We start from the raw sequence: 13,934 nt of genomic DNA, 5'->3' as shown, positions 1-13,934 counted from the left end.
CCTGTTTCTCTTGATTTCTTGATTTAATATCTATAACCAAGGCACCTACCAATCTGAGGATTTACAGAGCTGTTTTTCTGTTTTGTTTTACTTTAAAAACCAACAAACAAAAACCTCAAAACCTCCCAGATTCTAAAGTGTTTCTGCGGAAAAAAAAGTTGGGCTTTTGGTTGGTTGTTTTTCTTTTTTTTTTTCCTGTTTTTTTTTCTTTTCTTTTTTCTGAGAAGAACATCTTATAATTGGAAAAAACCAAGAAATTCATGTTTGTAGCAAATGAATTATAGCCTGCAAAGTAGCTTGAATGTTTTCAGCTGAAAGCTGCTTTGGAAGCTTAACATGGGATTAATTTTTGAAGTCTGCCTGGACTATCAAGAAGTTAATTGATGGAGTGTGAGCAATACCCACTTAAAAGGCACAGACAGGGAAATCAGTGCATTCTCCGTGAGAGGCTCTTAATGATTTCCTTTCAGAGAATGTGCACACTATCTTAATTATACAGGAGCCTACGTAAAGGTACCATTGGATTGCATCCAATGAAAGCTAAAACAAACAATATGACAACAAAAAGGGCACTTGCGTCATTTCACTTTAGCATTTGTAAGACAAACAATAACTAGCAAATAAAAGCCTCCTAGCCTATGGTGTGCTTACCAGTGCCAGGACACTTATTCCTTCACATGTAATCTTTAAAACAAAGAGCTACATATCAGTAAATGCTGGGACAGTCTCTTTTTTTTTTTTTTTTTTTTTTTTTTTGTCTGCACAAAAACAAGACCATCTTACAGCAAGGAGACATGTTTCCTGTGGTGCTCTGCTGGCTTCATGCGATTAATGACCTCAGCATTTCACAGATAAGTCTTTCTGTGTGAATGTGATCTTCTCCTGTGTGCACAAGGGCACACAGCCACTAAAAAAACCATGCATGAGAAGGAATGGATGATAAAGCTAGCAGTGAAACTGAGGTGCTGGAGCGTTCTCATTAGAGATGCCATTGTTTTGTGTGAAGTGTAGATTTCAATATATTCAGTAATGGTGATTGAAATTATGAGTTTTCCTACATGGTAAGCCTTGCCTCTCTCATCAAATCCACCTTATGAAATTCTGTATCCATGAGGCATCTTTTGGTGATGCCATTCAAACATTTCTCAAAAAACTGTTGCCACAAAGAAAAAAGTTATTGCAGTGTTACTTAGCACTGTGGCATCGCCAAACCACCTGGATGGTCTTGGGGAACTTCCTTCAGAGGATGGAAGATGGAGGAAGGGGTCTCTCTTATCCCCCACTAGCCTTTCTTACCTTCATCTGACCACTTTGGGAGCAGTTCCTGTCCATTGAAAACTTCAGCCTTTCCTTGAAGCTGCAGAGTGCCATGGCAGGCTTCAGAGCCACCTCCACTGCTTCTGGGAGGAAGACCCTACTGTAGTGTCTCTTGTGTCCCTTCAGGGCACACCCAGACACAAACTTGCTGTGTCCCAGGGTGTTTTGAGGAGTGCAGAGCATGTTTTCTGTAGGAAGACAGGAAGATACACAGCCCTCCTCCAGCTTTGCGTGAGTCAAAAGCTCTGAGAGGTCTGCATGTGGCAGGACAGGATTGATGGGCATCAGCGTGGCAGCAGTGGCACTCGATACATGTCAGACATTAATGTACAACACCTCTCATCTCTACAGAGTGTGGTACAGAGGAAGGGAGGACCACAAATGGCATGTTTTGAGGTAAAAAACCAGCTGCCTCCATTCATGGAGGGGTCAAAATAATCTTCAACATTAATAATGACTTTTTAATTTGTGTTTTCCAGTGCTAGTGAAGCCTAACTGATCTGAACAGTGTTTTAAAACCAAATTATTGTTCCTGTCAGGAAGCCCCACTTCAAAATGCACTGATCCATTCCTTCCCATAATGAGATTAGGAATTTGTTGAAAAGAGGGATGTGCACCAAACACACCACCACAGTCCAGTTGTCCTGCTATAGCAGCACAGATAGGAGCCTTTGGAAAAGTATGTCATGTTCTTTTCCTTCAGCTAGTGTGTTCTGTAGCATCTCCCCTATTCAAACTAACTTATTTACACAAAAGGTGGAGTCCTCATCTTTAGCTGGACAGGTTTTTTTCTCACCCTTCCATATCCACCAGCCTGAATTTTCTACCTGTGATAATTGAACCAGTCCCATAGTAAATGACTGTGTACTTGGAGAGGGGCCCAGGTACCAAAGTGTGGAGTGCTGCCTGACTGCAGGGAAGTGGGAAACTGCAGCAAGAGCTCTGTGGATTTAACCAGCTTCCTGGGGAACATGCAGTCATTGATGCTTCCCAGTGCACAGCAAGGAAGGAAAATTAGCTGACAGCTAATTTTCAAGAGATGCATTTATATTTTTGGACACTGCACTTGGAATTCCAGTTAATATTTTAATCTGTCAAATGGATATGGACAGCTGATGGCAGATTCAGGGACTGGAACTATGTGAGTTGAATTAATTAATGCTCTAAAGGGAGCTGAACAGATAAAGTCCTCTGATAACACCAGAAGGCTTGAACTTCCTTGTAACAGAATACTTTCTCCAGACAGGACAAATTTTGCTCCCATTTATTTTTGGTGTCAGGTTTACCACTACCTGCCTCTGCTATGCCCTTTAGGGAGCTAAGTTTAAGGTTAATGGGACTTCTTGCACAAAGGGTTGGCCAGCCATAAATGAAGCACCTGATTAGTGCAAAATGTGGCGCTTTCGCTGCTTGGCCTCCTGCCCAGTGGCAGCTACTTCTGCTGAGCACATCAAATGAATTTGTGTAAGTCACCAAGGAATTGCAGGCCAGGAATGGCTGTTGGTTGTTACTGGATCAGACCAGCTTCTGACCAGTCAGCTAAAGAAATATCCTGTACTTCAAACACTGGACTATCCATTTAAGAACATTTAAAAAATACATACAGTGAAATAGAGTTGTTAGACTGGAAAATCCTCTTTAGCATGATACCATCTGACCATTAAATGTCTGAAGAGTTGAAATAGCATAGTGTCTCATCAAGGAGTTATTGAATTGTATAAATAAATCTTTCTTTAGAATTTATTGATTGGTGTGGAAGAGCTTGTGGAGTCAAACATGCTTCTTTGTCATTAGGCAGCTTCATGCAGGAAATTTGGCCTTTACCCAATTCTCTGACTACCCCCAAATTCAGAGTAGTTATGTTAATGCATACTGCAAGAGAAAACCACTATTTTCTTCCTCTTATTCCAGCTTCATTTTAATGGGATTATAGACTGGACTTTTAAATGCAGAAACAAATTTCTTCTGTTGCATGCTACAGCAGTTTTTAATTGACAGTCTGTTACTGGCCAAAGGTTATCTCAAAAGAGCTGTAACACCTGGATCCCCTCCCTCCCTCCCATGTTACTGCTGCCATGGATCAAATGGATACCAATGCCCTTCTGAGCTCAGTGATTTAAACTGATGTTTCAGCACTGAGTGAATGAGATTTATAGCAAATAATGTGAATTTATTAAGACTGTCTAGCCCACCTCAGCTGTGGTTTTGCTTGGGAACTCTTACTAGTTTCTGTTTAGAATTTTCTCCTGATGCTTTTTGTTCTACCACTTGTCACAGCTATAGGATAACTTGGTCAACGCCTTAAAGTCAATACTATTATCACTCTGGAACTCCTTGTACTGCCCAGGGAAAGGAAATGCATTAATTTTAGAGCTGAGTCAAGCTCAGAAATGAATTAGCACATTGGGTAAATATCTGACAGCACATTTTCAAAAGTAACTCTAGTCACGCACCCTGAGCTGTTCACGAGCAGATGATAAGAAAGGGACATGTCCTCTGGGCTTGCCTATGGACAGCCTTTGTGCCAGCTTTCTGACTTTGTTTGCTAATCTCATTTGCTATGAAAACAGGTATTAAATGGATTCTTTTCTTCTCCTCCTCCTGTCATAATTCCTGATCTCACTGGCCAATTTCAGCCCAGATCTAGAGCGGGAAGAGGACTCAATGCTAAGTATTCATTATACTTCACGATATAGATAGCTGCAGAACTGAGATGCAAGGGTTGCACCATGAAGTTGCTCATTATCTGCCAATAGGCAATATATAGAAGAGACAGATTACAAATGGTCCAGTGATGAAAGACTTAATGGAAGCAAAAATGTCCAATCCAAATCCATAGAAAATATGACTGTATTCATTCTGGAGCTGATGAAATGTTATTTCACTGATTCATTACAAAAACCAAAATTAATTCAGTGAGTGTTCTAAATGGATTTGGAAGGAAATGTAGAGTAAGTTGCTCAGATCTCAATATGCTGTGTTCCCTTGTTTTGTATTCCTGCAGTTTGCTGTGAGTGTGGACAGTGTAATGCCTATTCCCTATCTCAATGCATTTTAGAAAGCTTAATTACCCTAAACACACACAGCTTTATCAGGGATCCCAATGAGAGCAGAAACAGGACGAAATATCAGCTGAGTGCCTTTGAAAGATAAGATAAAGAAAGATATTTTAAGTGCAGATAAATATTTCTCTCTCCCCTTTATTTTTTATGTGTAGTCCCTTTATCAGCCTTTTGGAACACATAAGATTTAAAACATATGAGCAGTAGCAGTATTTGAAATTACCATCTTAATGTATTTGAACTGTAAAAGCAGAGAACAGACTCCTACAGTAAAAGAGACAGATGCATAAATGGACATGGCCCCAGTGCCATAATATCGGATGGGCAGTGCTCAGAAAGGGAATGAACACAGTCACTAAATTTAAAGAAAGACAGCACTGAATGAGAAAATGCACAGAATTTGCTTTAAAATGAACAAACCCCTTAATTTCCTGAACCTGTGGATTTATTTCCTTTGCCTGATCTCTTGGTAAAGATACGAACATCAAAAATTGCAGCTACCCACTGACATAATTCAGTGACATGAAGTGCATTTACTTCTTGAGAGATCTAAAGCTGCTTTTAGCTGTTCCCCACGCTGCTTGTTTTCACACATTTATGTGTACTTGGCCTCAGTTCTGTCTATCTGACTTGGTGGTGCAGCTGTAATCCACTTCAGTACAGATATCCGGCTCTTCCTTTAGAAACTTCCTCTTGCTATGCTATAGCTCTTGTAAACGCCCTGGCGGAAGTGGCTTTTTCCTCCTTCCTACTCCTGCAAGCGGTCCCAGAAGTACAAGCAGCTTAATAAACCAGACAACGTTTGGTTTGAAAAGAGCCTGAAGAGATGTAGTTTGCATTAACTTTAATGCATTTTTTTCTTACCTTATAGAAACATCATGCATATCACTCATGTTTAAACAAAATGACTGGCAAAGATGTAGATGCTGTAGACACTGTCCTAACAATTTAATTTATTAGAGCAAAACTGCCAGGTTACTTTCCATCCTTTCTACTCTACATATTTGAGAGAGAACATCTGTCTGGCAACAGTAATGGTTCCAAGTTAAGTATATTTCTTTTCTTCACAGAGGAAGATAGCTGAATGATACTCTAGATGTAATTATCTTTCACTTGCAGCATTTCTCTTTAAATATGTAATTTTAAAAATAAAAATTTAGGAAAACTGTGGCATGCATATTATTATAGTTCTATGGCACAATTTTGATTATTTATCGTCTTATGTTATAGATATTTTATAGGATAAAAAGAGACAGTCCATTCTGCCTTAGCAACATGGCACTCTGGTTACTCAGGTTGGTTCTGGCAAGACAGGATGATACAAAAACAAGCGAGGTTCCCATTTTTAATTATGTTAAGAGAATCCCCAAAAGTTCTGAAATTTCAGATGTTATGGGTGTGCTTGGTGTCAGCACTGTGAGAGAGAAAAGGCCTTCAAAAGGCCTAAAATAATAGACAATGGCTTAAAAGGCCAAAAAAAAAAAAAAGAATAAGAAAAAAGAGAGAAGAAAAGAGGCATTTCAACTGGTGGTAGAGAGAAAACTACAGATGCTCTGTAGAAGACAAAGGTGCTGGTTGGTCTCATACCTAGAAGGACCAGGGAGGTGAGATATACATGGAGAAGCTGGGAAGTTGCCAAATCTGCCTGAAGAAAGGCAGCAGCACCTTCCCAGCTACCAACACCCTGGAAGAGCTCTGCAAGGACTGACTTCCAGCCTTTTGCTGTCCTTTGCAGATGCAGGGTGGAAAAGCCAGGAGACAAAACTGCCCACCCCTGTGGTGGGCCATTTGAACAGAAGATGGCAAAAGGCACTGGTGGGCCCTTTCTCTTGACATGGAATAAATACTGCCCATGTCTGGCCAGGTTGTCTTTCTCATTTACAGCATAGCAGAGTCCTCAGCAGACTTTTAAATTTTTTTTTTTTAAATAATCTTGGCTTGGAAAGAAATTGCTTAATTTGACAAAGCGCGTTTTCTAAAATGGAGCTGTGGAAACTTTAAAGATGTGCATGACAGTGGGTTGTGTGTTTCTTCATGCATTCTCCAGCTCTCAAACACAGACCCTGCCAAAGCAAATAACTGCACAGTATTTATCATAGTTTTGTTACTATGTAGGAATATTTTTTTGTAACAATGCTTGCAAAGGTGAACTATTTGTTAGCTCCTCCTCTCTTCTGTCTGCCAATAATATGGAAATCCAATTGTGGTCATGAAACATTGCTGACTTGGAGCTGCAAGTCCCAGGACCAAACCACATTCGGCAGCAGCATGGAGTTTCTCCCCCTGTCAAGAACCGGTTCTACTGCCACGTGAAAGACCAACAGAAGGTTTTTGTCATATTGCACTACATCTCTGAATGCACACCTGTGAAATAACTCCCACTACTCCTGTCAAAGGAAGACATAAGGCACAGAGAGAGTTTTGGGGGGGGTTTGGTGGTATTTTTTTGTTTTTTTTTTTTTTGGGGGGGGGTATTTTTTTCTTGTTTGTTTTGGTTTGTTGGGGGTTTAATTTTTTCAAAAATATATTTCATTTTCCTTCTATTTTTTGTCTACAAACCTATTCCTAATTACTCAGTCTCGTAGCTCCTGTATGTGTAACCCATTTGTCACATTGTCTTCCCTGTGGTGAGATCTGCCAATGGAGCTTTGATGGCTGCTCCTCCTGTAGATGGTCATCCTGAGGGAGTGGGCTTAGCCCTCAGCTGAGCTGGAAAACAGAGGAAACAGATTCCAAATCTGACCAGTCCAGATCTCACCAGAACATTCTGAACCCATTTCCTCCAATCCTCCTCCAGCACTGGATGCCTGCAGATCCTGGGAAGGCAGCAGAGGACAAAGCATAGGCTTTGACCATGCTACCACAGGCCCAGATTTGCACCTGGAAATATTTCTTTGGTTTCCAGAGGCTTATCCCTATCTCTCCATACTGTAGGGAGGGATATAGATAAATTGTGTAATCCTTCCTGAACACTGGAGGCTCTCCTGATGGACAGAACTAGCAGGGACATGATGTGCTCAGAAGCATGGGGAAGCCTAGCCCACTGTAGCAGGAAAATGCTCCTTACAGTGCACTCAGACATGGGAACAAGTGCCCATGGGAACTGGTGGAAGCAGATCATTTGTATCTTTGAGTTATGTAGGACTGTATTTTTTCACGCAATACTGCATCTGAAAGAATTCTCTGCAGGCAAAAGTTGCATTAAGTCCACTTCAAAGGTTTATGTTCTTTTAAGAAAAGACAGTGACTTAGTGATATTTTTTGGGCTAAATTGTATTTCTCTGTGTATTTACACACATATTCATATGCCCAGGGCCAGCACCCAGATGACAAATGTGAGAATTATTATTAATCTTAAAATGTGTGTGTCTATGTGTTTTTTTATTTGGTAGTACTTAGCAGAACTGATAATAGCACTGTGGTTATAAATCTTCCTTTAGGAATTTATAACATAATGTAAAGCACAATTTATCCCTGATCTAATTAATGCCTACATAATGTTTAATTTGAATGGTTTAAAAATAAATTGGGGGTGTGGGGGGAAAGTTGGTCTAATTTAAGTGACCAGATGATGTGATTTTTAAGTGCAATCAATTAGTGCTTTGAAGTATAACTAACAAATTACATTCTGAAGCAGGAGAAAATTTTATTGCAGAACAAACTTTTTGATTACAAGTATTAAAAGAAATAACAAGCCACATATTTTCCTTGAAAAATGTTCTACTTAATATAGGATTTGATTGTGCAGTCCTTACTCATATAGAGACAAAAGGGATTTTGCTGGTATGGTATGAAGGTACAGAGAGAGCCCAGTGCTGTACTGGCAGGACTTCACTGCAAAAAGCTATTGGCTGCTGTTTACATTTCTGACATTCTCTGAGTAAGTGTTGTCACAACAGACAAGCAATTATAGACAATAATGCCAGTAATTTGTGGATTAAGAACTCCTTAAGGATGTATTGGCACGGCCAGACAGTAGCTGCTTTTAGCTTGCAACTGTTCACCCTTAGCTGTGCCAGTGAAACTGTAACTTTCAAGAAGAAATTTTGCTCCCTCTTAGGCAGCAAACAATGGCAGGGGTTAAACTTCTCTAGGCCCTCCCTGCCGCTCCTACAGCTCTCATCCAGGCAGCTCAACCTCAAAGGGCCGCTTTTTAACAGGTACATCTATTTATGCATACACATAAAATGGAAATACGGGCCATTAGGGTGAAGAAATGCTGTGCTAGGCGCTTGCCAACAAAGCCAGAAAAAATCAGATTTTAAGATTCCAGTACTATAAATACACCTGTAGGAGCCTCAACCAAAGTCCAAGCCCCAGCACGCCGTGGTGGAGGGTGCAGGACCCTCTGACCCACCCCTTGGGACACCCGTGGCTCAGGACACGCTCCATATTAGCTTATGCAAATCCTGTACTGTGTGAAACATGCCCTGCTGAGAAAATTATTTGATTATTTTGAGGATCAACAGGAAAGATTCAAATGCAGTTTGATCTTTTTTAAAAAAATTCAAAAATACCATCTCAAAACATGCACAGAAATGATGTGTACTTTCAGGGTCAAATTAAATACAAATACACTTTGTTTGCTCTTTGTGCTACTATTCTTCTGGTTTTATTTCGATACAAACCATTCAGAAAAGTAGAGTGTGTTTAGGAAATTGACTTGTGGCTAGGGGAAATTTACCTTACCAAGGCTGTATATGTGTAAAGTAGTCAGTGGGCTAGAGAGGTTTAGGAAAAACAAGAAACAGAAATTCCTTGAAAGGTTTTAACTATAAAACTAGATAATGAAAGAATATTGATTGGGTACCATTAACCTTTTTCTTCCTAAGGCAGATTCGCCTTTAAACATGAAGTACATCGTATGCCTGGCTGCCAGCACCAGTTTTACATCTCCAGAGAACACATGTTAATTTTGCTGCTTGTGCTTACTAACTCAGCATCTTTTCATGAAAACGATGTAAAAGACCTTTTTCAAATGCTTATTTCTCCCGGGCCCTGTGGGTGCAGGTGAGCTCCCTGAGTGTGCAGGGCTCCTCCGGCAGTGTCTGGGATGCGATGTGTGACCCCACGCAGGATGGCAGCGCCCTGCTGCCCATCCAGGGTGGGCACCAGCTGGCCCACCATGCCCGCAGTGCCTGACCCAGCCAGGGCTGCTGTCAGGCTGGTCTCCTCCTCAAGGAGACAGAGTTTAAGCAATGGCACTCGGCCCCCACAGTGAAAGCAGCCTTTTGTGCAGCACCTCCTTCCCACATATGGGGACTGGTTCATCTTTTGCTGGGTTTATCACTGATTCTGGTGGCTTAAGTACATCCTGAAGGAGACGATAAAGGCTTCAAACCTAAAATTTTCAAGAGGGTGGGTTTGATGCTCCTGGTGTCCCTGCAGCCCCCAGCCCATGCCCAATCAGCCTATGCTGATCTAATTTCGCACCCCTGGAAGTCAGGCTGTGTGTACCCATTACACATCCTGTATCTTTTCCTTGAACCTTCTCTCCCCTCCCCACTCTCGTTCCCCCAGGATAAAACCCTGCAAAGTCCCTCCTGGCTGCTCTGCATCTTTTGTAGTTTGGAAACATCCTCTACGGGCCCAGGCCAGGGGCGGCCCTTCCGAGCCTGGCCGGGCCCGAGGGGCCGCAGCGCCAGCGGGCCCGACCCCGCATCCGTGCCCCGCATCCGTGCCCGAGGCGGCGGCCCGGCCCCGGCGGGAGGCCCCGCTCTGCCCCGGCCCCGCCGCCGTCACGTGGCCGCCGAGTTTTCTCATCCCGCAGCGGTATGAGGAAGTCAGAGCCGCCGCCGCCGCCCGCAGCCCGGGCGGGCGCAGCCTCCGCCGCCGCCTCGCCGCGGCGCGACATGTGAGTACCGCGGGCAGCCGGGCCGCCCGGGCTCTGCCCGCCCCAGCTCTCTGTCCGCCCAGCCGGGGCGGACACCTGCGGGGCCGGGGGCGGCCGGGGGGCGGCGGTGGCCGGGTCTGGGGCGGGCGGGCCGGCGTGTGAGCGCGGGGAGGGGCGGCCGCGCTCCCGGGGGCTGCTGGACGGCGGCCCCGCGCCCCCCGGCCGGGCGCACGGACAGCCGGACGGACGGCACGTCTCCGCTCGCCCGGCAGGCTGGCTCTCTCCGGCACTCGCCTCCCGGCGTGAAGCGCCCGCCGACGCCGCCGCCCCGATGGAGCAGCCCCCGGCGGCGGAGGAGTGGCAAGGGGCGACCCAGAAGAGGAAGGCCTGGGCCAAGAGCCGCGACTCCTGGCAGGCGTCGGAAGCGGAGGATTTCTCGGCAGCGGCGCTGGCCCGCGGCGAGGAGGAGGAGGAGGACGAAGAAGAGGAGGAAGAGGAGGAGGAGGAGGACCTCGGCGGCGGCGAGCTGCCGCTGGCCGCAGGAGCAGGTCAGTGCCGGGGGCAGCAGCCCGCGGGCCAGCGGGACCCCGCGGGGCGGCCTCGCTCTTACTGACGCTGGGCTTCTCTCTCCCGCTCTGCCCCCAAGGCTGCCACAGCGTTCCCAACGAGAAGATCGCGATATGGCTGAAGGACTGCAGGTGGGTGCTCCCGCCGCGGCAGCGGGGCCGGGCAGGGAGGAAAGGAGGGAGGGAGGGGAATAGGGAGGGAAGGAGGCGGGCGCGGCCGCGGAGCGGAGCGGGCACCGGCGCTGGCACCGCCGCTTCCCGGCCGGGCTGCACCGGAGCGGCGCCGCGAGCACGCGTGGGCACAGGGGAGCTGGCGCTCGGCACCGCTCCTCTCCTTGGCGTCCCGTGAATGCTTTCAGCCGCCGCGGGAGGAACTCAGCCGCGGGTCGGGAAGGCAGCGTTACTTTGGAAGCTGCAGTGGTTCTCACCGAGGGGCTCCAGTTTAAAGCTTCCGCCGTTTCCTTGCCTGGTTTTTGGTGCAGATTTCAAGACACGGTGCTTCCGCGGCATGGCCTCTGTGCTTACGGGCCTTCAGGAGTGATGCCACAGTTTAGACTAACTTGATTCATCTGAGTCTTTTAATGTCTTCTATCCTTAACTTGGGGCATGGTGTATGTATTCTGCGTTTCTATTACTACTGCAAAATAATCTTTGGTGTTTAGAACAGGTATTGATGGAATTACTTTTTCTTCATCCTCAGTCACATAAAAGCACAACTGCTACATTAGTAGCAGTTGCTTTTGTCCTGTCTTTTTCTCCATGCAGTCCTAACAGCCCTTGGAGGCAGAGTTGATGGGGAGAAGGTAACAATTAGCTTTCCAGTAGCTGACAGTGATATTTCAAGACCTCTGCTATTTGATATTTGTGGTTTCTTTCTCCTTTTAAGAACAGCTATGTTAAGGCAAGAATTTACCACTGAGATTAGCTGTGTCTTTGTGATCTCTTGATCCAGTAAGCAGCTGACTGATCTCACTCTGTATGTAACTGAAGTGTGGGTTGTTTTATAGCTACAGGATCCTCCATGTAGTTTTCTTCAAGGCTGTGCCTTGGATAGGGTGTTGGCAGCTACAGGCTTGAAATTTACTAATCCCTAAAATATAATGTTCAGACCTGACAGACCATTCTTCCAAAATGCTAGAATGAGAGAATATTTTTCTTATTTTAACTCAGATCTGTTGTCCTGTTGATCTACTAAGCAGTTTTCTTAAAATCAGTATTGTTAATTCAGTGCTTTCTTGGAAGGATTTTTTGAGTGGGGAGGGCAAAAAAATGTAAGGACCGGAGGGGAAAGAGGCCGTTGGGGAAGATATTCTTCCTGATGCTGCCACTGTGTCTAAATCTGCAGGATTTCTCTCTTGAACCTTCCCTGGCCCTGTAGTCCTTAACATTTCCATACAGAATTTAAGGAATAGCACAAAGCTGCAAACTGACAACATGAACATCTAATAGAAGGCCAGAAATCTTGAGTAATAACACAAAGCTTGCAGTTTCATACCTGTGCTGTGGTAACTGTCTGTTGTCAAAACTGGCACCATACATTTCTGTGGAATGTGCTTGCATCTCTGGCAGTTGATTCCCAAAATATGAGAAGCTTTTTTTGCAAATATCAAATGAAGCAAAAGTTAACTTTCCCTTTGCTAATACAGAAACACAAATTTAGGTAAGTCATGTTTGTGAAACCTGTTGCTCTCTTTGCATAGTAGCCTTTTAAAGTACAGCTATTCACTGTTGTAAGTATTTTCAGAGGAATCTTGTGTTCTGCTCAGGAGGACATTTAAAACCAGATTTCCTAAACAATGCTGTTCAGGCAGGAGTTAGCCTCTGCTCTGTGGTGTGCAGGGTGCCAGCATCTGCAGTTCATGTCTGGAAGATGCAGTCCCAGCTGCCTGTGAAGGGCTGCACAGTTCCTTGTGTTCTAAACTGCAGAATAGTTTAATTTTTTTGTGCCTAATGTACATGCAAGCAGTTGCTAGCATGTGCAGAAAAATGATAATTCAATTTGCAGTGTTGTAAGTGATTGTATGTATAGAAATCTAGATAACAATGTACATAGAAAAAGAGAACAGCATTAACAGAGGACAACGGAATGGCTCTGCAGATACTACAGTGTTTGGTTTAAAAATAACGATTGTGAAATTTACAATTTGTAAGTTGTTCTCCCTGAAATTTCTTGCTTGTTTAATAACACTGGTTTTGCTGTCAAGCTTTGATTGCTAAAAAGGGTGAGCATACACAAACCGAGCTGCTATTTCTGGTTCATGGCACAACCTTATTCTTACAAGTTAGCTCCATAGAAAGTTACCATGTAGCTATTACTACAAATGAAGATTCAGTTACTGAATACAATATTTTTTCTGTTACATATTTTCTAAAGTAGTCCTTCACATTTTCTGAGTTTCTATAGGTGTTTGTGAAATCAGAAGAAAATTGGCACTTCTAAAATCCTGTTTTCTGGTTTGAGTTGGCAGCAGCACAAAAAACCTTAATATCAATCCACTGCATAAATAGATCTGCTTATAAGTTTTATTCCTTTGTTTGTTTCCAAAGGCATCAATAGTGTTCTAATATGGATGAAAAGAATTACTAGCTGTCCTTTGATACTTATGTTAGTGATTTGGGGCTTTTATTACTTGGCATCTCTGTTTCACATCTGCTGTAGAGGAGAGGAGGGTTCCTAATTTCCCATGTTATTTACCTTGATAGATACCCATTTTGTTGTTTTGGGATTTTTGTAAAGAAATAACTAGCAGCAAACCCCAAAAGCAAAAAAAAGCAAGTATTTATCATACTGTGATTAGAATTATGGAGGCATAAAAAGTGTCAGATGTTACTCAAAGTGTCTGGTTCATTCACGCTTTGGGAATCGCATGCCTTTGAAAAAGGCCTCTTTTTCTCTCCCCAGTACTTTGAAAAGGCATCTTGAAGTAATAAGAAAGCTCATTAAAGTTGAAGCACAAGTGTTTGTATTATACTGATAGATAAAAAGAAATTTTTGTCAACTATTGTGATGACGTGTATTATTTTGATTGAATATATTTAAACTCTGCCAGTAATACAGGGGATGTGGGAGGTATCTATGAGCCATCTCCTGCAGATATGCAGGAAGTGAGTTCTTTAAATGCCTCAGAAATAAGAGATTTTTTGCCTCAAGTTTAA

The 13,934-nt window shown here is 43.7% G+C and overlaps 1 protein-coding gene across 3 annotated transcripts in view; it reads left to right on the top strand.

The window, feature by feature from the left end:
* Positions 1-9,965: 9,965 nt before the first annotated feature.
* Positions 9,966-13,934, top strand: part of ITPRID2 (ITPR interacting domain containing 2) — a 40,496-nt gene continuing 36,527 nt past the window's right edge. The window contains exons 1-3 of one of the 3 annotated variants that reach the window (XM_064434273.1): positions 9,966-10,233; positions 10,485-10,760; positions 10,859-10,910. In XM_064434273.1, the coding sequence (XP_064290343.1) occupies positions 10,544-10,760; positions 10,859-10,910 (269 nt within the window). In that variant the 5' untranslated portion in view covers positions 9,966-10,233; positions 10,485-10,543. Of the gene's footprint in view, positions 10,234-10,484; positions 10,761-10,858; positions 10,911-11,090; positions 11,390-13,934 lie in introns of those variants that run through there. The other 2 variants (XM_064434272.1, XM_064434274.1) reach the window with 2 other exon arrangements.

Source organism: Passer domesticus, chromosome 10 (genome assembly GCF_036417665.1).
Source record: "Passer domesticus isolate bPasDom1 chromosome 10, bPasDom1.hap1, whole genome shotgun sequence".
Classification (NCBI taxonomy): domain Eukaryota; kingdom Metazoa; phylum Chordata; class Aves; order Passeriformes; family Passeridae; genus Passer; species Passer domesticus.
The sequence above is the reverse complement of the archived record's forward strand: the minus strand, read 5'-3'. Positions and strand labels throughout refer to the sequence as shown.